The sequence below is a fragment of the Mirounga angustirostris genome, unplaced genomic scaffold, assembly GCF_029215605.1.
Source record: "Mirounga angustirostris isolate CCGP_5_RB_7025 unplaced genomic scaffold, mMirAng1.0.hap1 SCAF_17, whole genome shotgun sequence".
Classification (NCBI taxonomy): domain Eukaryota; kingdom Metazoa; phylum Chordata; class Mammalia; order Carnivora; family Phocidae; genus Mirounga; species Mirounga angustirostris.
Genome location: NW_026991725.1, coordinates 25,325,995 through 25,346,317, shown reverse-complemented (window position 1 = coordinate 25,346,317; position 20,323 = coordinate 25,325,995). Strand labels below are relative to the sequence as shown.

At 46.6% G+C, this 20,323-nt stretch overlaps 1 protein-coding gene across 2 annotated transcripts; it reads right to left on the bottom strand.

Moving 5' to 3' along the window:
- Positions 1-612: 612 nt before the first annotated feature.
- MSL1 (MSL complex subunit 1) lies at positions 613-13,122 on the bottom strand. 2 transcript variants are annotated; one of them, XM_064582877.1, is made up of 9 exons: positions 11,708-13,121; positions 9,038-9,261; positions 7,615-7,997; positions 5,656-5,703; positions 5,136-5,200; positions 4,383-4,450; positions 3,821-3,945; positions 3,580-3,652; positions 613-3,190 (listed from the first exon to the last, which is right to left on the bottom strand). In XM_064582877.1, the coding sequence occupies exons 1-9, from the start codon at positions 12,473-12,475 to the stop codon at positions 3,100-3,102; spliced, it is 1,845 nt and encodes a 614-aa protein (XP_064438947.1). In that variant the 5' UTR covers positions 12,476-13,121; the 3' UTR covers positions 613-3,099. The 2 variants fall into 2 exon arrangements, with proteins under 2 accessions (XP_064438947.1, XP_064438948.1); XM_064582878.1 differs by lacking the exon at positions 5,656-5,703 and having other exon boundaries at positions 11,708-13,122.
- Between the last annotated feature and the right edge of the window lie 7,201 nt (positions 13,123-20,323).

The following is a 20,323-nucleotide window of genomic DNA, read 5'->3' as shown; positions in this document are numbered from 1 at the left end:
GAAGGAACTGAAAAACTCAAAATCCTCGCTTTTGAGGAACAAGTGTAAGCTCTCTGAATGTTTACCATGAAGAGAAGATTTGAGATAGCCACAGCAATCTAACTATTCAAGAGACAATGAGAAACAGGAAGAATTGATCTTTTTTCATCACCCTGGAAGGCAAACCAAGAACCAATGGGTTGGAGTTACAAGAAGTTAGATTTTATCAGTGAGGAAGGATTTTCTAACATTTAGGGAAAAATGCATAGAAAAAAATGAAGCGTTGAAGCAGAAGCTGGACTTCATTTGTCTGGAATGTTGTCAAGGGGAAATCATGTATTAGGGGTCAGACTAGATGACCTCGAAAGTCTTTTCAACTATGAGGTTTTATTCATTTAGATACCAGGCACCAAGTATCCTGTCCTAGGATTTGGTTTTTAAAGTTGCCACTTAACCGTATGTGTAAGGGAGAACACAGAACAAAGAGGGATGAAAAACATACGTTGTGCTCATACACAAAAGAGAAAATGGTGTATTTCTCTATTTTGTGAAAATGGATTTCTATTTCTAATCTTCCAATATCTACAGAACTGTTTAATGCTTCCCAATAAATCTAATAAATTGAAGCAGAAGTTCAAAAATTAACAGCCACAATAGTTTATTTACAATTGAACTCTTTATAAGATATTTACAAGACAACCAATTTTACACATCAGAAATGGTATCAAAAGTATGAATTACAACACAGACAACAATATGAAATGGGCATAAAACAAAGCTGAAGTGGACAGACAAGCAATTTCTCTTTTTAATTTATTAACACTAGCTTAACTTTGTTAAAGAAAGAAACAAAGAACTATGTTTTAGGAGAATTGCAGGGCCTTTGTTGAAGATTGAATTTCACAGTGTTGTATCCCATGTAGGGAAAAAATAAGACTTAATTTTCCCCCCACACTCTAACACACTGTAATTTCGCTCTTGGAATTTTGCTAATCTACTCTCTCCAACCTCCTCAACAAACCTCAACACATCCAAATCAAAGGAGAACTGATCTAGAAGAGGGGACAATAAAATGAGCAGTCCTAGGTAGAGGGAGAACCAAGGAAACAGAATCCACTTAAGTCTGGCCAGATAGCACCTCATGGATTCCTCTTAGTCTAGCTCAAGTTCAGAATCTGGGGAGTCCCCTGGGTAGGGCACAAACACAAAGGTTATATTTGCTAACCCATATCCAAATTAGGAATCCGACAAATGCTGAAAATCAAGAAGAAAGAGAGGAATCAAGGAACAACGTAAAGAGACACTGATCAGTCTTTTTTCTTCTTGGGCACATTATAAAGGAACATAACATAGGTCAGAGTAGGAAAGCCAAACAGCTTGCCATTTAAAATGATGGAGAACAAAGAAAATCTGGCCCAGTTTTTCTAGAAATCTCCTTCCTCCCCTTAAGGTGTGAGATGAGAGCCCCTAGTGGAATAAGTCCTATTTCTCTCTACACTCTTGCTGCAATGAAGTTCACAGCAGGTTCCCTTGTGGAGAGCCCACTCTCCTAAGCAGATGGGAGTTACAAATGAAAACCCATAGCCACACACACACACACACACACACACACACACACACACACACACACAAGGAGAAATAAAAGCAGCAAGATCATCCAAGAATACTACATGTGCTGCCGGAATAATTCCTTTAAAAGTCAAACCCAGGGAGCACAGATCAACATGTCACAAAAATCTTTAGCAGTGGGAGGCCCCTGAGGAACTTTTCTTTTCTTCCCACAATGGTATCCCCATTCTCTCATGCTCCATTGATGGGCCGGCCACACACCCTACATACCTTGGCTTCTCCTCTAAAAGTGCTAATAATCTGGGGACATATTCTCTTCAAGGATAAAAGCCCCTACCTTCTAGGAGATTAGACCCCTACTTGTTTTCACACAATAGTCATGAAGACTAAAGAAAGGCAATTCCTATATATTTAAGACCAGAGGTCTTGGCTCTATTTTCCTTCCAGATAGTTACAGGGATCTTACACTGAGACCAAAGTGGCCTGGAGTGCTGTCCTGAAATTTTTTAACAAAATGGGGGGAAAGGGGGACCAAGATGATACACATACAAATCTATTTTTACAAAGTGAATGGAGAAGCTCATTAGGTACATCCGTTTGTTTCAAGATGTAGACATTTGCCAGCCAAAGGAAGCACATATTTCCACATACACCCCCCACCCTCCCTAAATCTCTATCCCACCACCGAGAGCTCAGATAAAAGAATAAAGCCCAACTAAGGAATACTTGAGAAGTGATGTGACACAAGGACATCTACACAGGTTCTGGCATGCCATTCTCAAATGTCAACTGCTTTTGTTTAGAGTCATAACTTGCCCAAAACTAACCATCCCCATTCTCTTTTCTAAGGATTTTATTTCTTGAGGAATGGGGGAAGAAATTCAGTTATCCATTAACTAAGAAAATAATCACAGCACAAATTCCTTCCCACATGGCTGTATCACAGAATAGTTTTAAGAGAACAACTGTCTTTTCAGACATTTATCTGCCAACTTTTCAATCTCTTTTCTACCCTGTGAAGATGACTTGCTTCATCACTTCACTTTTTATTCCTCATCTGGTCCTTAAGCTCATGGTGAGGTTTTTTGTTTGTTTTGTTTTAGGGTAAACACCACTATACTCAAACTCTAAGGAAAGGGTATACCAGGGCGAGAAGAGTGCCATGCAGGCACGACTCTATAGGCAGGGGTTGCTTCATCTTCCACAAGTCTAACGAAGAGAGCCCTTTTACCCCTTTAACGTAGGCAAATGTAGAGAAGCAGACCCCTGAGGCTTCCGGATCTGCCATCCTATAGATTTAGCTTGAGAGCTCATTTCCCCAAAAAGGGAAAAGAAATCCCAATCACCCTCCATAATTCACAATTAGCCCAATGAAAGAGTTTTTGCGAAATCAGAGTGATGAAAACAAAACAAGATCGAGGGAGTATGGAAGGGCATTATCAGCGAACAATAACATACATGAGGACATAGGTCACACATACAGGTCTCTGCCATTCTCTGGGAAATGGCGTGCTACAACTATCTGAAGACAGAAGGTTCTTGCCAGTTCAGCTATTTCCTACACGTCCGGTGAGGTGTTTGCTTCTTCTGGATCTCCAACCTGCATCGGCTACGCTCATCCAACCAGGGCAGCTCAAAATTCCTGGCAAGAAAAAGGTAAGGAAATCAACTTGGAAGACTAGAAGGGATTCAGTGTGGACCAAAGATGAACTCTAAAAAAGATACTATGCCCCTCACCACTCCTAACCCTGACTCTCAAGTTCTAAATTTAGAATGTCTTTGCTGTCCCAAAGCCAGAGAAACAGTGTGCTATTAAAGTGACTAAATAATCTCTTTCTAACTCAAAAAGCAATCCTTCTAATTATTTTATCACTCCAATGCTAGTTGCCCAGATAGCCTCACTTCTGTCAAAGAGCCATGGCTATCCCTAAGCCACCTGTTCTACCTTATTATCTAGGCCTTCATGAGGTCTAAAAAGAAGGTAAAGTGCAGGCTACCTGAGAAGGGGTGGGGGGGAACCTTTATACTTACTGCGGAGTTAATTTGGGTAATGGTCGTCCAAATGCTACAACAGGCAAGAAGGGGGTAATCATCAAACTTTCAACTATGGGAGAAAGCCAAATGGGACCTTGTTAGTGACATAGAGGGGAAATGTCTAGCAACTACACCTGCTCCAAAATGCTGTTCATTCATTCAGAGCAAGTTGTACCCTGGAGCCTTGCACCCTTTTCCTTCTTTGAAAAACCTACTTTCTTAGATAGACAAAACTTACCGTCATCTGGCTCAGGGAAAAATGAGGTAACCTCAGGCTCAGATTCCTGAATTCCTTTCTTTTTATACATTCTGAGCTGCAGTCGTTGTAAAATTCTTTGTTCCCTGATCCTCTGAATATCCCATCTGGGAAAAACAAACCAGACAAAACAAAGAAACAAACCCAATATTACTGAAAACCTGCTCTATAAAAGCAGCTAACACAGTCCAGACACTAGGGAGACCTGTGCCGACTCTTCTTAATGGGGTGGGGAGGGTGGGGGTGGTAAGTGAACTGTGGTAAGGTGAACTGTCTGCCTGGTCAGGAAAGAGCTCTTTAGGTCTAGCAGTCCCAATCACGTGCTGATGTTCCACAGAGAGTGGAACTGAGGAAGGGCATACACAAAGAAAAAGAAGCCAAATATCTTTACTTGTAACAACTACCACTTCAAACTAAGATACTCAACCAATTGGGATGGCAGTAATTTAAGAGTGTTAAGGGCTCCAGGGTTTTTCACAGCATGGATGAGAGAGGTTAGGGTCCCAGGGCTCAGCTGTTCCAGGATGTGTATCTCTCGCCTCACCTTTTCCTTCTCTTCTCATCCAGCTCCAGTTTTGCATGCCGCTTTGAAAACACACTGTCATCCAGGTTCTGTGTAAAGAACAGCAGCTGATAAACTATTTATCACCACATGACACATGTATATGCAAACTCATTTCCAGGTTCCAGGAATGTAAAATCTTTTCCCTGCAGGTCCCACCTGAGTTTGTGAGTTCTATGGATGTCATGGGAACCTCCTAGTAACAGAATCCAAAACACATACTCTTCTCCCCACACCCACCTTTGTAGACTGTCCGAACTTTGGAATTATGTCCTCAACTTTCCAAGGTGAAAATCATGTCAAACTGAAACAACCCTTGAGACTGCCATAAATCCTCCCTACCTCCATGCTTTGCGAGAGTCTGAGTTTTAAGAGTCAAATAAGTTTGGAATATGTAATTTTGTTGCTGAGTGGCACATTCTAACTTTTCTACTTAGCATGAAATTTCATTTTGTTTTGAACACTACCTAGCGATTTATTTTTGAATAAATCATTTACTCACTCTGAAACTCAGTTTTCTCTTCTATATAACAAACTATAGAAATGATCCCTGAAAGTATAGTCTTAGTTTTCTCTTCTATATAAACAAGAGCAGGGCTAGATAATCGCTGAAGTTTCCTTCTGGCTTTAAGAGTTATTTAACCCATCCATCCCGTTACTAGGACACATTCAAGTTAAACCTCCGTTTCTACCCTGTCCCTCACTCCCCTCTGCTGACAGGTCTTGGGTACCTACCTCCAAAAGGTCTGAAGGATTTGGGTCCCTTAGAGGCTCTACTGAGTGGTCCCTCCAAGAAGGAACTGAAAAAAAAAAAGAAAGAAAAAGAAAGGGAGGAGGGGTGGAACCACCCTTAAATCCAAAGTCACACAACCCTCCTACTATTCACTAGGACAAGAGGTCTCTCCCCAGATTGGACAAAGTTACCAAGTGATAGGAATCCATTCTATGGCCTCACCTGAAGCCATATTCAGTGTCCTCGCTATGGTATAAAAGAACCTAAAATGCCATTGCAGTCTGCCAAACACAGGATCACAAAAAACCCTAAGCCAATACCTGACAATTCATATAATTGATGCTATTGCAGTTCCTGAAAAACAACTGAAATTTGTAGTCATTTTGAAGTCTATAGTGTAATCATACACCAAGGAATCTCACTCTCCCACATCCAGCTGATGGGGAACGCAGCTCCCAACCATCCACCATCCCACCGACCCCCCACCCCAGGCCCAGCCAGCACAGTTCCTATTCTACTCACCAGCCAAGACTGAAGTTTCTCCTGCAACACTTGATGGCATCAGATACCCTAAATAATGCAGGAAAGAAGAATCATCTCAGTGTAAAAAGAAAAAAAGCCCATACCCAAAATGGAGGAAAGGATCATCACTGAAGTTCTCACTAGGAAGCCATTTTGGTTTTTTTGAGTTGTTCTTTTGAGAATTTCTCTCTGGGGGAGGGGAAGAGGGAACAACAGACAAAAGAAAAGAAAATAAGCCCACCACTTTTTTTTTTACACTGAGACGACTTCTTTTCTTCATTATTTAGGGTGGTTTCCCTGCAACAGTTGATGGCCAAGGATATCAAACCTTAAACTCAGAACATGGCAGGTGAGTAAAAGTTGACCCTATTTTTCAAATAAAAGATCAGTGTTCTCAAAACTTACATATGTAGTCTTCTTAAACAGCTCCCTCCTCCCTCCAAACAAACTACCTTGCTGGTCCAGCCTGAACAACATGCACAAAGACTTTGGCTTCCTTAGAACAAGCCATTGAGCTTCCTCTTGAGATAGGGGCATCAAGAATAAGGATTCACACGTTTATTCACAACTCAGGCTCCTCAAAGGGCTGGGATTCCCCCCAGTCGGACTCTTTCTGTACTGCTATGCCCACAATCTCAGAGGTGTTTGGAATTTTCTGTACTAGGGCAGAGAGGGTTTTCAAAACAGCCAGTCAAACAGAACAGCTCTGGACCAAGCCATTTCCCAATCCCGGATGGGAAGTTGCTTCACAGTTTCTCTTAAGTTGTTACACAGCATTGCCATGGCAGCAAGAAGGTTAACCATTAAGGATGAACCTGTTCAACTGACTGAACCAACAAAAAAACCTGAACCTAGATCAGGATCCTGGTCTAGCTCATGTACTCAAGTGTGAGGCCTAATGAATTTTAGATAGTTAAGAAGAGTAATCTATCTTCCCCACTTAATTTTGTCACCAGAACAGCCAAACAAAGCCTGGAGAATGCTCTCGTCTTATTGGAATGGATTCCCATCCCCATCCCTGCTAGGGCAAGACACAGTGGTAGAAACTTGGGGCTGTGGCTCTCTTCAAGAAGACTTCCCCCACCATCACCCCGGAGCGCCCGCAGTGACTGTCACAGACTAACATTACACAATTGAAGGCACATTACAGTTACTGGTTGATGTAGGAGATAGGGTAGCATTTCTGTGTGGAAGCCATAAAGAAAAAAAAGGGAATGAAGACCAAGGTCCCACACCCCACACCCTCCCCAAGCAGCTCAGATATCCCAAGATAGTCCTTATTGTTTGAAAAATAGTTTGTAGACCATTTTATTTAAATATATGAACAACCAATGGGCTACTGCAATCCAAGTAAACTCTTCACATTTAGAACCTTTGTGAAGTATAGTAAGATAAAGTAAGACTGTTGGTCTTTGGCAGATTCCTCCTGCCCCCCAGACCGGGACATAGAGATACAGATAAATGTTTATATAGTTAAAGAGCGGAGGCCCAGGTGAAATTCCCCACCCCAAGCTGGCTCCCCAACCCAAAAATTACCATTGGCCCCTGAGAACACCCAAAGACCACCCTCCCAGGTTTCACACAATATCAATTGCAGGAACAGTCGTGCATGGCAAAGTATAAGTTCTATGCATTTCACAGCACAGAAAACCCTTCTTTCAGAGGGCATGCAAGTTGCCGGAGATTACACCCCCGAGTCTGGTGCTCTTGTGATGAGCAACTTACTGGCAAACACATCTCCCAGTGTTGTAAGCAGGCAAATACATTGAGCACATTTTGCTGTAATTCCATCTATTTGCAATGCCTGCACAGTGTCTGTCTCTGGCTGTTAACTTACTCATTCTTGACAGAACTCTGCTTTATTGATTGCACTTTTTTAAAAATGCCAAAGGCATTTTCACACTTGTTAGCTTGACCGCCACCACTAGGGTATAAGAGCAAGTGTTCTCTATGCCTTACTTGCTACAGTCTCCTCCTTCTTTGGAGAGGATTCCCGTAATGGTAACGGTGATGGGGGAGGCTGGTGCCAACGACACAAATACATTTCTGTGGTGGAAAGGTACGGCAAATCTTCTATCTCACTTGAGAAGGCTTTCTCCTTGGGATGGGTGCTGGGTCCCTTCTGGGGAGTGGAGAGTCTTGGCGGGGTGTCCACTGAAGACCGGGGCTTTTCTGGAGTTTCTTGGCTCCTCAATTCACGTTTACAAACAGTTTCAGATAAGGAACCACAGGGTTCCTCTTTAATGGGAGAGTGCTTAGGAGTTTTTGTTTTGACTTTTGAAAATTCAGGAGCCAGCTTTTTAACAGGAATCTTTCTTTCTGTACTTCCAAATGGGGATTTCCTATTAGATAGGGAAGAAAACATTATAAAATGTATTGACTCTTGAATAAAATCTGATTTGATTACATTTGGGGGCAAGAGAACAAACAAGTTCAGGTATCTAAATACCTAAACATCTGATTCAGTTGGCAGTCACGAGCAGGAACAGCCTCATGCTTACCAGTATTTAGAAGAGGCCCTCAGTTAAGTGTTTGTTCAACAAATCAGTTTCCATGCTTAAGAACCTCTAATTGCATCTTATTGCCCACTAAATCTAAAAAGGTTCCTATTTTATTCAAGACCCTTCAGCTAACATTAGGTGCCACTACTCTGTGGCCTATTTCATTCCTGTCAACCAGAGACCAGTCTCTTATTTTTTGCCCCAATTCTATACCATGTTAATTATAATCTATTTCTTTTTTCTTGCTATCTGCTGGCTTTCTCCCACCAATCTCCTCCCCCCCACCACTATTCCTAGAATGCCACTTCCTTTCCTTTTTACCAACCTAAATTCTATACTTCTTTTTCAAGATCCATCTCCTCCTTAAAGTTTCACTATTCTACCTCAGAATAATCTTTAATGTCTCTGAATCTTACAAAACTTAGTTTATATCACTGTTGTCTACTTTCATATTTTATTGCCATTGAATTCCGAGTTTACAAAATGTATGCCACCTTCCCAGCTAGACTGACATCTCTTTGGGTCCAAGGACGGTCAGACCTTACTTCTTTGTCCATTACTACCTAACACAATGAAGGAATTTAACACTTCCTAACTTGAAGTGAACTGCTATAGTTTTAAGAAACTCAGCTGTCACATTTGTTGCCCATTCTCTTTATGATGTACTCCACATTCTGTAATTACTACTGTGACCAAAATGTTCCTAACAGATTTTTATAGCCTGCAAGAATGTTTCAAGATAGTTTCTCAGCATGGAAGACCTCATAATTCAGGACATGGTTGTATTAAAACCAATTCATAAATCCCAATCCCCTACTCTCAGTCACTGGAAACACATGTCCTCATCATGTTCAGACAGTGTAACAAAGTTATCAGCACACCTTTTGTGTCCCTTTCCACTCCGCCCACAAGAGAAAGGCTTGGGAGGCAGAGTCTGGGATGTCTCGGAAAGCTCCGGCTGGCACTCCAGTTTAATTTTCTCGGATAGCTCCGTTTCCTCTCTCTCTTCAGTTTCATAGCCCTGAAACAGCTTGTGCCTTTCTTTCTCGTTATCCTTCTTTACCAGCTGCATCCGCCTTTCCATACGTTCAATCCGAGCAAGGAGCTAAAAGAGAGAGTGCCAAAATGCAGACTTAAAACACAAAAAATTACACCCAGGTACTTAGCCCCATTTAGGCATCAGTATGGTCTTCTGCCTCTTTCCATGGGTCATAGCAATTCAACTTATTTTTAACAGACAGGCATGAATCTGAAGAGTTTTCCTTAAACGCAATAGAGAAGACAAAGTACTCTGCTTAATTTTAGGGCTAACCTAGTTGAGGAGGGGTCTGGGGGAATTTGTAGTTCATTCTTTTGAAAGAAGATCCTCTTCTCTGGGAGGGGCCACAGCATGCCTTTCAGATGGCATGGTCTCTCTACTGCTAACCATGTGGCTCCAAGTCAGTTTGGGAGTTTCCAGAATTAACCTTATGTTCTTTTAGGAGGCCCTAAGTTTCTCCAAATCCTGTCCTCTCCACTTTCACTCCAAAATGCTATACACAAGGGCAAAGTCCAAACGGTATACTGAGAAGGAATTAAAAGCTCACAGTCACAGTGCCACGAGGGATTGCAGTGTTATTTGAAAGGGGCGTGCAGGGCATTGAAACAATGAACACTCAATCGGGAAGAATTGTAAGAGTAACCAGTACCCATAATCCCCCTGATCATGAAATATGCATGTTTCTTTGCATTTGAGATAACAGGAAAAAAATCTACCTATTTATCTAAATATTAATTAAACCAAAGTCTTTTAACTTTAATTAAAGGAGAACTACATAATCAAACAAAAAATGGACGTCTATTATCATTGAAAACTTCACATTAGAATGTTCTGAGAAAAGGTGCCAACTATGCTATTTAAAACACTATAGTAAGAATTTTATTTGGGTAGATGGCAATATTAATGTTGTCTTCATTATATCTACTTAGCTGCAGAGATTTCAGTAGAGGCCAAACAACAACTGGAATAAGAAAAACAAGCTTAAGCAATGCTAAGACTGCAATACACAACAAAAACGGTGAATGCCAAGTTCAGGCTGATACTCTATCCTTAACTCACCCCACTTTTCCTGCCTAGGAAAGTCTGCAAAGGGGCCATTACCTCAGGAACTGGGCAGAAACCTCCAAATCAGCAGAGAGCCCCCCTGTCAGCCATACTCTCATTTCATCTTCTGTTTTGATTCACAGCCTTAACATTACTTAACCATGGTTTGTGGGTGACATTTCCTTAATTTCTTCTCCTTCACTGGTCCTTCTCTTCCCGCCCCCCCCCATGTAAGGATATGATGTGTTGTAATTACAGTACCATCACACCCCTAGACTGCAGTACAGTAGCTGAGCAGTGCCACCTCCATGTTGAGTAACTTCCACAAATCAACACCATGAGGTATTTTGATGAGACCTGCCCCAGCTCCCATTCCACCTTGCAGAATGCATTCTCCAATAAAACAGCCGATGCCTGATGCGATTCATTTGTAAAGCAAACAAAATGAATAGCCCTCTGCTCCCCTGCTCAGCCCTTGGCGCACACAACGCCAGAGAGAGAGAGAGAGAGAGAGAGAAAGAGAGAGAGAGAGACTGCTGCAGCCTGAACACAACAATTGTAGAAACCATGTTTATTTTTAGGCAGCTGTAAGGTATGCTAGCACAGTAATACCCCCCCACCACCACATACACACAGCTTTCCTGATATCTGGAAGAGTATGTTTTAACGCATAAGGTGCTCTTGACTACTGCTGCAGTGAAAACAAGCCTATACAGTCATGCTCCTCAGAAGTAAAAATAAGTAATAAATTACTGCCCTACTATCTTAAGATTCTAAAAATTGGGATTTTCTGGGGAGGGCGTCTACGTAATACATTTAACAAACTTCCTTTCCCCTGATGCCTTAAAATCTACCAGCCCTTCCACACTACGCTTATACAAGGGAGCTGGTCAGTGGGTCATGTTTTATAACTAAGATTCTTATTCAAAACTGTCTGAAATCAAAGGCAGTGATTCTCTTCATATCATTTAAGAAGACTAAAATAGGATCTCACTGTGAATCACCTCTACCTCTCTGCCAATTAGAAGGCCTACTGCCCTCCTGTCTAAAGATGCTCCAGCAGTACAACAGCTGCTCTGTCCCTCTCTAAGAATGCATTTCTAATGCACAATCTCTTTCATTCAACCCCTTCCATAAAGCCACCACATATGCATCCCACCTTTGCATTTTCAACCCTTCACAAATGAGATCTTTTCCCACAAGTCTGGGGCTGTCATTTTAAATTAACCCTTTGGCACCTGAAGCCTCCCCTCCCCCTCCCACTGGGAGGTTGCCCTTTAACCCTTCCCTCCAACCCAACGTGTCTGTGAGCCTGGTTCCCAAGGACCCGACACTTAAGATACTCCTTCGCTGGTGGCCAACCTCCTTACCCCTAACCAAGGGATACCTTAACCTCCTACAGCCCCCTTCCCCCGAGCATGCGCACAACTCGCTCGTCGTCCCGAACGCAGATTAACCCCTCCCGTACCGTGTCTCTCTCTGACTTCAGCTCCTCGATCTCCTTTTCCTTGGCCTGCAGCTGCTGCTGCTGCTGTTCGATGAGGTCCAATTGCAGCAGAAGGATCTGTTTGAGGCAGGCGGCCTGACTGGAGGCTCCCGAGCCGCCGCCACCCCCGAGAGGGCTCTTCCTCATACTCTTCCATCTGCCCTCGCTGGCCGCCAGGGTCCCGGCGGTGGCGGTGGGCGCGAGGGGTGGCGGCCCCGGCAGAGGTAGTGGTGGGGGTCCCGCCGGGTCCGAGGCGGTGGCAGCTGGGGGAGCCGCCCCACCCTTGTCCCCAGCCCAGGGCGTAGGCTCTTTGGCCGCCGCCACGAGAGAGCCCGTCTGAATGGGCAGCACCGCCTGATACTTGGGTCGGGGACTGCAGCCGGCTCCCGCGGCCGCTGGCTCCCCCCCAATGCCGGCTTGTTTGGTGGCCGGGGGCGGACAGGGCAAGGGCACCGAGCCGCCCCAGCTCTCTTCCTGCTGCCCGGGGGCCGCCCCGGCCGGGAGTAACAAGCCCCGGCCCTTGCCGCCGCAGCCGGCCGGGGAGGGCGCGGGGCTCCCGCCCTGGGAGGAGGCCAGCGGGGGCCCCGGCTCCTTGAGCTTACGGTGCCGGGGGAGGAAGTGGGCTTCGGCCGCCCCGGGCTCGTCCTCGGGCCCGCCCAGCGCCGCAGCCCGCTCGTAGTCCAGTCGCTGCTCAGGGTTGCCGCCGGCAGGGGCCGCGGCCGCCTTGAACACTGCGGATCTCATGGTCATAGTGGTCCGGAGCAGCGCCGGGGACCGAGACGGAGGAGGGGGTGGGGAAGGGGCGAGGTGTGGGGGGTCGAGGACGGAGGAGGGGGAGGGGAGTTTGGCGGGCTCGCCTCAGCAGCGCGGCAGCAGGCCTCGGCTAGCGCGGCTCCTCCGGGGCCCGGGCGCCATCCCGCCGGCGTGCGGAGAAGTGGAGGCCGCGGCTGAGGCCCGCCGCCGGCCCATGGGGGCCTCGCCGCCGCCTCTGCTGCCCCGCCGCCGCCTTCGCCTCAGAGGCAGGAGCTCGCACCCAGCCGCCCCCGAGCTCATCCCCGGAGCTCGCTTCGGCCCCCCCTGGCCCGGCCGGGCCCGCCTCGTCTCCCCACCCCACACCCCCCCTTCCCCGCCCCGGCCCCCCGCCCCGGAGCTCGCCTCAGCCGCCCCGAGCCTCCATTTTCCCCCCGCTCCTCCTCAGGAGGGGGTGGGAGGGATGGGTCCGCCCAAAGCCCTCCTACTCCGGGAGGGGGTCTGTCGCCTCCCCGGGGGTCTCCGCGGCTCGGGGTCCCCCTCCCCCACAGTCACCCCCGGCGCCTCAGCGTTTCCCTTTAAAAAAACGGAGCCGCTCGCAGCCGCCACCGCCGCAGCCGCCGCTGACCGGAGGGCGCATGCGCCGGGCGGGGAGCGGGCGGGAGCGAACCGGGAGCGGAGAGGAGGGAGGCGGGCCGCGCTATTGTGAAAGGGGCCGCCGCCGCCTGGAGGGGGGCGGGGAGGGGGCTGCGGGGGCCCTGGGCGCTGGGGGCCGGCGAGGGGAGGCCGGGGATGAGGGGCGAGGACCGAGAAGCCCGCGGAGGAGCGGGGCGAAGGTGGGCTGCCGAGGGAGGGGCGAGCCGGGGGAGGGTCGGGAGGAGGGAAGAAAGGGCGAGGGCGGCGACGGGCAGATGGGGAATGCGGAGGCTCGCCGGGAAAAAGGAACGCGAGAGAATGGAGCGGAGAGGAGGGCAGGGGGCTTCAGGAGGCAGACGCGCCCTTCGGGGCAATGGACCGAGCGCTCCACGTACCCGGCCTGCGCTGGGCGGCCCCTTCCCCCAGCACCTTGGCAGCCCGCCCGGCCCTCGCCGGAGGGGCCCCGCTGCCCCCGCAGCCCCGCAAGCCTCCTGGACCAGAGTCAGGATTCGGGCTCCTGTCTGAGCCTGTGGGTGTTTCCTGGGGGTAGAATTCTAACTCCTCCACCCGCTCCACTCCCCAGCAGCCCCACTCTGGTCTGGGAGAGAATGAAGTTCTTTGTCTCTGAGGGATCCAGACCAGAAACGGAGGGACCTCTGGTTCCCAGAGGGAGGAAAATCCATGATGTCTGCTGTCTAGGGAGTTCTTGCCACAACCTCCCTGGAATGAAGTATTGCCAACTACCAACAGTTATTTCCCAACGGCTATCTCCCCAGCCTTCTTAAGTCACTTCTAGCATCTGCTGGAGGTTCATGAAGGGTCGCAGCAAAAAGAAAACCTCGGAAGGGATTTTTATCACTTTTGTAAAAAGTTTATTTAGTTTTTAGTAGTCTACATCCACCGTGGGGCTCGAACTCACGACCCCGAGATCAAGAGTCACCTGCGCCTCCGCCATATTCAGCCAGGCGCCCCAGAGATTTTTATCTTTATTGGGAATAGGAATACTTGAGGTATTCTCTTATGCCGAGCACTTCTTCCAATCTCTCAATGTTCATTGTGTGTGTGTGTCTGTGTGTGTGTGTCTCAATTTCCATGCAACTTCAGCCAACAAGTCCTCAGTTCCTCCTGGAAAAACTTTTAAATAGTTTTAATTGTTTTTCTTTTCTGTTGAGGTGTATTTTTTTCAATCCATATGAAGATGGAGATGACTAACATTCTTTGGCCTAATGTGAAAACCACTGATTAAAACTGTGTCTTGGGGCGCCTGGGTGGCTCAGTCGTTGGGCGTCTGCCTTTGGCTCCAGTCGTGGTCCCGGGGTCCTGGGATCGAGCCCCTCATCGGGCTCCCTGCTCAGCGGGAAGCCTGCTTCTCCCTCTCCCACTCCCCCTGCTTGTGTTCCCTCTCTCGCTATGTCTCTCTCTGTCAAGTAAATAAAATCTTTAAAAAACAAAACTGTGTCTTGGCCTTGTGGGCCCAAAGCATAAACCCCTGGAAATATTAAACTAGTGGGTGTGATGTGTTGAGCCAAGAGGACCCCAGCCCTCTTCTACCAGACCGTATGGCCTAAGATCTGCAAGGGAGGTATTGGGGTTAGGGATACCAATAAAGGGGGTGGTGGGAGGCACATGGAATACGGTGGTCTCTTTCAGTGTCAAGACTTTCAATATCATCTCTACACTGACAACTTCCAAATTTATATTTTCTTCCTGGAATCATCTCCTAATTCCAAAATTGTATAGCCACTCGCCTAGGAGACATACCACTTGGATGTCTAGTTGGTATTTCAAACTTAGATCTAAAATTGTACTCCTGTGGGGCGCCTGGGTGGCTCAGTTGGTTAAGCGACTGCCTTCGGCTCAGGTCATGATCCTGGAGTCCCGGAATTGAGTCCCACATCGGGCTCCCTGCTCAGCGAAGAGCCTGTTTCTCCCTCTGACCCTCCCCCCTCTCATGTACTCTCTCTCATTCTCGCTCTCTCAAATAAATCTTTAAAATTGCACTCCTGGGGGCACCTGGGTGGCTCAGTCATTAAGCGTCTGCCTTCGGCTCAGGTCATGATCCCAGGGTCCTGGGATCGAGCCCCGCATCAGGCTCCTTGCTCTGCAGGGAACCTGCTTCTCCATCCCCCAACCCCCCTGCTTGTGTTCCCTCTCTCACTGTGTCTCTCTCTATCAAATAAATAAATAAATAAATAAATAAATAAATAAATAAATAAATAAATAAATAAAATCTTAAAATTGCACTCCTGAATTTCCCTCACCCAAATTCTGCTTCTACAGCCTTCCCACCTCTCTCTCTCACCCTATATCCAGTCAATTTCCAATCCCATTGGCCTTCAAATTATATATCCCGAATCCCACACCTTCACACACCTCCACAACTTCCACCTTGGTCTAAGTCATATAGTTCTATTGCACTTCTTTATTGCTGTAACCTTGTAATTAGTCTCTCAGTTTCAACCTTTGCCTTCCCCCACTTAAGTCTGTTCTCAACATAGCAGCCTTGGTGATCCTGATAAGATGTGAGTGAGATCATGTTCTTTATCTGCTCAAAACCCTCTCGTGGCTTCCCATCTTACCTGGAGGAAAAACAAAATCATCATTATAGCCCATAGGATCTGGCCCCCTGGTACTGCTCTCTTGACTTTGCTATTCTTCTCCTCCTTATTCACTACCTCACTACCCTCCTGCCACACTTGCCTCTTTGCTGTCCTTCAAACACACCTGGTATGTGTCTGCTCAGGTCCTTTCACTTGCTATTCCCTTTAGTTGGATCACTCTTTGCAATATTCACATGCCCTCCTCTCTAGTGATATTCAGTTCATTTTTTTAAAGATTTTATTTATTTGACAGAGACAGCGAGAGAGGGAATACAAGCAGGGGGAGTAGGAGAGGGAGAAGCAGGCTTCCAGCTGAGCGGGGAGCCCAATGCGGGGCTCGATCCCAGGACCCCGGGATCATGACCTGAGCCAAAGGCAGACACTTAACCGAATGAGCCACCCAGGAGCCCCAGTCTGTGTTTTAACAAGCCCTCCAAGTGATTCTGATGCCCCTCGAGTTTGAAAAGTTTCCAGAATTGGCCAACCTATTTTTTTTTTAGACTTTTTTGGGGGGGGGTCCATCTCACAACCGCAAGATCACGACATGAGCCAAAACGAAGAGTTGGACACTCAAACAAACTGTGCCACCCACGTGTCCCTTGATTTTTTTTGTAAATAATCTCTACACCCAACATGGGACTTGAACGCACAACCCTGAGAAATCAAGAGTTGCTTGCTCCACCTACTGGGCCAGCCAGGTGCCCTTTGGCCAATCTATTCTTAAAGGGCCAGACAGTAAATATTTTAGGCTTTGACAGCCATGTGTCTCTTGCACTATTAAACTCTGCTATTGGGGCACCTGGGTGGCTCAGTTGGTTAAGCGATTGCCTTCGGCTCAGGTCATGATCCTGGGGTCCCTGGATCGAGTCCCACATCGGGCTCCCTGCTCAGCGGGGAGTCTGCTTCACCCTCTGACCCTCCCCCCTCTCATGTGCTCTCTCTCAAATAAATAAAATCTTTAAAAAAAATAAAACTCTGCTATTGTAGCGCAAAACAATATATAAATGAAAGTGGCTTATGATGAGTGTTTTGTTTTCTTTTTTAAGTAGGCTCCCTACCCAGGGTGGAGCCCAACTTGGGGCTTGAACTCACAACTCTAAGATGAAGACCTGAGCTGAGAGCAAGAGTCAGACGCTTAACTGACTGAGCCACCCAGGTGTTCCATGACGAGTGTTAATCTAAGGTGCCAGGGCTGTGGAGATCTAGAGGGAAAGAGGAGACACAATGGTTCGAAACAAAGGCTCTAGTATGAGATTGCAAGTAGCAATCATAATTCCACCATTCCATAGAATTTTATTTAGGGACACTGAAATTTGAATTTCATAAAATTTTCATGTGTCATGATATGTTTTAGATTTTTCAACTATTTTTTTTTAAGATTTTATTTATTTATTTGACAGAGAGAGACACAGCGAGAGAGGGAACACAAGCAGAGGGAGTGGGCTCAATCCCAGGACCCTGGGACCATGACCTGAGCTGAAGGCAGACGCTCAACGACTGAGCCACCCAGGCGCCCCTAGATTTTTCAACTATTTAAAAATTCTTAGTTTAGGGACACTTGGCTGGCTCAGTCAGTAGAACGTGTGATTCTTGATCTCGGGGTCATGAGTTCAAACCCCACCTTGGACATAGAGCTTACTTAAAAAGATTTAAAAAATTTTTTTTAATTTAGCTTATTTTTAGCTTGTGGCAAATACAAAAAGAGACATTGGGCTGGATTTGGCACTCAGGCTGCAGTTCGCTACTCCCACTGGTTTGACCAATAGACCAAACTAGAACCAATCTACAACAACAACAAAGAACACTATACAGTACCCATGTAAATCAATACAGGGTTAGAACATTTATTTATTCTGAGATTATATGCTTCCTATTTTGTGTGTGTTAAAATTTACTTTCTTTTGTAAAATGATGGTGATAGTAAATAGCAATCAGTGGTAGTAGTTTTTTAATGTCCTTACTTGGCAAAATAGAATGCTGGCAATTCTACATCAGTCCCCCACATTTTTTTTTTTCTGGAACCTTTACAGCTCTGAAATCCAAAGTCTAAGATTTCACTACTCCAGACTAAGTAAACATACTTTTCTCCCCCAAAGCCAAAGGGCTGGAATTTTTGGATTTGGAGGTCTGCTCTTGATCTCAAGTCACAGAACGAGGTAGATAAACCACCAGAAAAAGCCCTGGGAAAAGAAGCTCTTCTAAGGAGGGAAGAGATTTCTTGCTTCCAAACCGTTAGGTTTTTAAACTGTGGTAATCTCTGAACTAAGACACATAAGGGCCCAGGATATCAAAGGGTAAAGACCTAGAGGGAGAAAGTGGAGCTGCTCCCTGTGAGGGCACCTAGGAAAACCTTAGGACCCATAAATCAAGTCCCTAAATAGTCCTCTCCCTATTTTATCCTTAATGGGATAATGACCATTCCCCTTTGCCCTCTGGCTAAGGGTATGGATGGATAAAACCAACACTATCACTACTTTATGATTTAGGAGGACTAGGATGGCGAATTCCATTTCTATGACTTACATTCTTTGAAGGGAGTGCCTATGGTGTGCAAATAGTAAGCCCTTTTACCTGTCTGGGTCTTGGTTTCCCTAGACCAAAAAAGAAAATTGAAAATCATCTTAAGGCCCCTTCCATCTTAAAGACTGTATGAAGCTGTGTTTTCCTGCTAACTGTGGGGGCAGAATGAGGTAGTAAAAGAGGCTTGTTTTGGCTTCTCACCAAGGAGAGAGGATTCATCTGGGCGGCTTCCTGAGGCTCTTGGAAAGGTAAATAAAGACTGGGGTTGCGTGGCTGGCACTAGCCCAGCCCCACACGGCCCTGAAATGAGACCAAGGGGGAGAGGCCACCTTTCCTTTCTCCGGGAGGATGGGGAATGGGGAATCAGCAGGGAGCCACGGAGGTTTCCGGCTCCGGCTCCGAAGCCCGATACGGCTCAGAGCTCTTTCTGGCAGAAACCCTGCCCTGCGTTCCTGGCCTCCGCGAGCAGGAGGTTCGTGTGCTGCTCCTCTTTTCCCCTCTGCAGGGGCCTCTCCGAGAGCAGGACACACCCGCTCTGCTGCCTTTTTTTTTTTTTAAATAAAATCACAACTCAAATTTGGGTATTTTTCTCCCATTGCCAGCCCCGCCAAAACTTTCAGCGGACTCCGCCCACTCCACGTGGACCTCCCTTCCCTGTCCCAGCAACCCCTGCGAGAACCTCCCCCCCAACACGTGACCAATTGTTATGTTTCCTTCCTGGGGCTCCCTTTTCTCTGGCACCAACGACTGAACAAAAGTGCCCCCTTCAGGGTGAATGTGGGGCAGCAGCCTGGGAGGAGAGGAAAGTTGATTGAGGTGTGCAGTGCAATGTGGGAACGTGGCTGTGTCTACTTAAAATGATTTCATGCCTTATAGCTCCCCGGTTAGTAACAGTAAGGATCACACAATTTAAAAGATGAGGCAAATTCAAGAGAAGGGATATCATCAAAGAAAACGACTTTGGGGGTGGAGTTGGGTGAAGGTGTAATCCCTCAGTGCACAGTTGGTTACCTCTACCCCAACTCCCATTTCCCCTAGAGTTCTTCATTGTTGTTGGCAGAGCTCTCTGAAATCCTTAGATACCAGACAAGCACCAAGAGTTCTTGAATTACCGTCTAGATGATGGGAATATGGCCTCTCCTAGACTGAGTGTTCCACTTCTTGCCTCTTTCACCACATCCCCTTCCCCAAACAACACCGGAAGCAGTTCTCCCTCTATGGGCAGGTATTCCTCCAGAGCTGACATAAATTATTTCCAAAGCGTAGTCTCTTCTCTCAATGTTAAGGGCATCTGCCCTGGATGAGGAGAGCACAGGGGATCATGCTGGAGAGAGAGGTGGGCAGAGCAAAATTAGTCCAGTGGGAAGGCTTGATGCATGGAACAGGAGGACTAACCAGGAAAAGCTAGAATATAGGTCAAATGAAACCAAACAGGGAACCGGTTTTCCTTGGAAAAAATTCTGACTTAACTTTGTCCATTCCTTCCCACTCCTTTTCCCCACATGAAATGTGATGTTGAGAGATTGGACAGGGGATTGGGGTGATGGAAGGCATGTGGTTGGGGGCTGACTAGGAGAAAGAGTTATATCATGCAGTGTTTAGAGAAGGAAGGGTAGGGAAGGGTAAATTTATTTATTTTTTTTTTAAAGATTTTATTTATTTATTTGAGAGAGAGAGAATGAGAGAGAGCACATGGGAGGGGGGAGGGTCAGAGGGAGAAGCAGACTCCCCGCCGAGCAGGGAGCCCGATGCGGGACTCGATCCAGGGACTCCAGGATCATGACCTGAGCCGAAGGCAGTCGCCCAACCAACTGAGCCACCCAGGCGCCCGGGAAGGGTAAATTTAAAATCAGAATTCTCGGGGCGCCTGGGTGGCTCAGTCGTTAAGCGTCTGCCTTCGGCTCAGGTCATGGTCCCAGGGTCCTGGGATCGAGCCCCGCATCGGGTTCCCTGCTCAGCGGGAATCCTGCTTCTCCCTCTCCCACTCCCCCTGCTTGTGTTCCCTCTCTCGCTGTATCTCTCTCTGTCAAATAAATAAAATCTTTAAAAAAAAATAAAAATAAAATAATAAAATCAGAATTCTCACAGGGCC